Source organism: Sorex araneus, chromosome X (assembly GCF_027595985.1).
Source record: "Sorex araneus isolate mSorAra2 chromosome X, mSorAra2.pri, whole genome shotgun sequence".
In the NCBI taxonomy this organism is placed as follows: Eukaryota; Metazoa; Chordata; class Mammalia; order Eulipotyphla; family Soricidae; genus Sorex; species Sorex araneus.
Genome location: NC_073313.1, coordinates 89,522,047 through 89,525,434, shown reverse-complemented (window position 1 = coordinate 89,525,434; position 3,388 = coordinate 89,522,047). Strand labels below are relative to the sequence as shown.

General features: G+C 38.7%; 1 protein-coding gene across 1 annotated transcript; it reads right to left on the bottom strand.

Annotated features, from left to right (window-relative positions):
* Window positions 1-266: 266 nt before the first annotated feature.
* On the bottom strand, window positions 267-2,309 carry LOC129399750 (serine/threonine-protein kinase Nek10-like). Its single transcript, XM_055121122.1, has 2 exons — window positions 2,236-2,309; window positions 267-1,623 (listed from the first exon to the last, which is right to left on the bottom strand). The coding sequence occupies exons 1-2, from the start codon at window positions 2,307-2,309 to the stop codon at window positions 702-704; spliced, it is 996 nt and encodes a 331-aa protein (XP_054977097.1). The 3' UTR covers window positions 267-701.
* Window positions 2,310-3,388: the final 1,079 nt, after the last annotated feature.

Here is a 3,388-nt window from a genome sequence, read left to right as displayed (position 1 = left end):
CAATATATACCTATTAGTCTACCTTAAACCTGACATTTTGGACTGTTATTCCTGGAGGCTGTGCACGGTTACAAATACTGTCTACACTGGATCATGGTTCAAGACCACTAACACCCAAGAGGTTAAGATAGAACCAATCCTTTCATCAAAACAAACCCACCCCACCCCCCAAGTTGAAATATATATTGTGAATTTCTTTTAAAATTAAAAAGAAACAAATATTGGGGGATACAGTGAATCACCCAATATATTATCATTCTGGGTCCTATAATTTTCTCTACCTAAAATTAATTTTATACATGAAGGGCAATATGTCTTCAAGCACAGTTTCAGCAACCTAAGTATAAAATATTCCTTTAAAAAACGTGACAGAGATGTAGTTTTTAACTGGCAGAAGAGTTCTGTGAGGATCAGGCTTTCTTCCCAGAGATGAACCTTGCAGAGTTTTCTCCCAGGAGCACGCTGAGAGACCTGTCATTTTGTGCAGAACACAGCCTAGGAACGAAACCTGCAAGCAGTGCAAGTTGTCACAGAGCTCAGCTCCCAACCTCCAGGAAGAGGCCCGGTAGGCAACATGGCATCTTGGTCTTTTCTCTTCCACATTCTTCTAGCAGCACCACCCAATTCTTGGGTGTAACTGGCTGAGGTCCGGAACTTGAACTTGAACTGGGAAAACCAACTCCATTCCAAATGCAGTCTTTTCATCTTTTGGTTGGGTGAGACTTGGTGCCCCAGGGATAAGAGTGATACCTGTTAGATATAAAATTATAATAACCGCTTTCTTCTAGGACTTCTTCAATCACAGTCTGCATCTGTTCATACGTTATCCCTTCCTCCAAATCAAAGCTGGTGGCTAGACCTGTGGGGTCATTTGGGGACAGGCTGTTCCCACAAGATGAATGACGCAGCAAATGATAATCTGTGGTGAAAAAACTGGGCTCAATCGGTTCTGGAGATCCTTGTGATAACTTTTTAATTTCAGATTTCAAATTGCAAGGGTTACTCTGTTGACTGAAGAGGGATTTCTTGAATCTCTCTATGACCCGCCTTTTCAAATTGTGGTGCAAAGCTGGAGGAAGCTGCGTGATGTAGATGATTTTGTGGAGCTGAATTAAGATCTGCTGAATAGGATCACTGATCTGACGCACTTTCCTCTGGGACACAGCGATCCCCGCCGATGCTGGTCTTGGTCTTGATCCTATTCCACCAGTGAAGTCCCTTGTTTGCGATTGTCTTTCTCCTCCTGAAGCACTAAAACTTCTTTTTAAAATGCTGAATGTGGACTCTTTCAGAGGGCTGGAACTGGAGCTGCTGCAGTTATCCGAAATGTCCAATTCATCCTCTAGCTCGGAATAGATATCTTTCTCAATATTTTCCAGGTTGAAGTTATCATCTGACAAGATTTCGTCACAGGCCCTGTCTTCATCCTTCCCGCAGGGAGCCTGGAAGCCTTCGGGGGTCAGGTCTGCACTTTCTGATAGTTCACTTTTCAGGCTAGCGGCCCCGCTGCTGCTGCTACTCAGGCTGGCCTTCTCAAAGGTTTCGTGAGAGAGCAGCGCCAGCTCATGGTGGCATGTGACGGCATTGCGGTTGGCTTCCATGAAATACCTCTGCGTGCGCCAACTTTTTAATTTAAAAAATAGAATAATATAATCCAATGCTATGCCAACAATTTCTCAAAACTAAATAATACATACTCCCCCAAATCATTATTACTAAAATATTTAGAAATTTCTATTCTAGGTTTAGAAATTGTAAGATTTTAGTAGTATTGGGTTTTATCTAAGGAACTCTGTTTTCTTTTGTTACTTTTTTTACACCTACTTTAATGTCCTTGCCCTAATCACTTTTAATAAGGACTTAAATCATAATGAGGTATAGTCCACCGTCTGGGTATCATTATAATTTAGTCACTGTTCAAGCATCTTATACACAGATAAAACTCTCATTCCGAGGTTCAGGTTATTAGTACCAACCTATAAAGTTTGGGTGGACATCACTCAGGTTGTTATAGGAACCCAATACAAATTAATATGGGCTCACTACATAGTAAAACAATCCAGACATCAGAAATGGTCTATCTCTCCTTATTTGAGTTCACTGTTTCATAAGAAAAAAATTAGAATGCAGTAAATTGTGTTTTCTCAAACTTTATCCATTATTTTTCAAATATTTAATCCTATAATGTTAATGCTAAAATGATTCAAATTTTGTCGCTTTTTTTTGCAATATTACTTTAAATGGATATTCTGATAGCTACATCTCAGCTCGCTCTCCAGCTCTACTGAGATAGAAACCAACATATCCATGTTGAAAACAATACTGGATGATGACTAAAAAGCATCAAATAAATGCTTAAATATCTAGATCCGGACAAAGAAAGCCATGATATACCTTAGGAGGGCCTTTAAATGTGTGGTAAAGCAAATGAGGTCTCATGGAGAAACAGAACCAACCAAACAAGACATAATCAGAGTAGCTGGCAATGGCTACATTAGACAGTAACTTAAAAATGCAAATGGTTGTACAGGTATTTACTCCAGTTTTCTGTCATAAAGATGAATTCCAAAACCTATCTTCTTGTAGATATTTCTCATACTATCATATTTATCAAGGGTTAAGTGAAGCAAAGGTTTGACATTGATTTATTAAGGAAGTAAACATCCTCAATAGAGGGTTACATCCATTTGCAACTAGAGGAACTATATGAATATAAATGTTTATCTGTTTTTAAACAAAGATTTACATCAGGTATTATTCTGCTAAAATTTTGTAAAGAATCACAAAAGGGTAAAAAATGGAATATTTAGTGTTACAAGTAGTAGAAAATCCATAACCATAGGATGTTATAAAGGGATATAAAATAATTATATTTGGTAGATGGAGGGACAATTCAGGGCTTACTCCTGACTTAGAGCTCAGATATTACTCCCAGCTGTCTCAGAGTACTCTATAGGGTGTTGGGATATAACCTGGACCAGCTATGTGCAAGGCAAGTGCCCTACCTATTGTCTTAAGTCTCCAGTTTTCTAGTAGTTATGGACTAAGACACTAACAAATTGTCAATCAATCTGTGAAAAATATGAAGCATGGAGGAGAAGATGATGTGCTGAAGAACAGGGTGGCAGTCAGTAAAGATACAATAGGGGCTGGATTTAAGAAGATGAAATTTAACAAGCATAACTGTAAAGATTTGTATCAAGTCTAAAGTCTGCACAAACTAAAGGGAATACGGCCTACCTATTTTCCAAATATTGCTTTAAGAAATATTCTCTTCCCTCCCCTTCCCTCCTCTTCACTTCCTGTTCCTTCTTATGCATTTGTTGTGTTTATGCCACACCCATGACTGATCAGGGTTTATTTCTGGTTCTGTGCTCAGGGATCATTA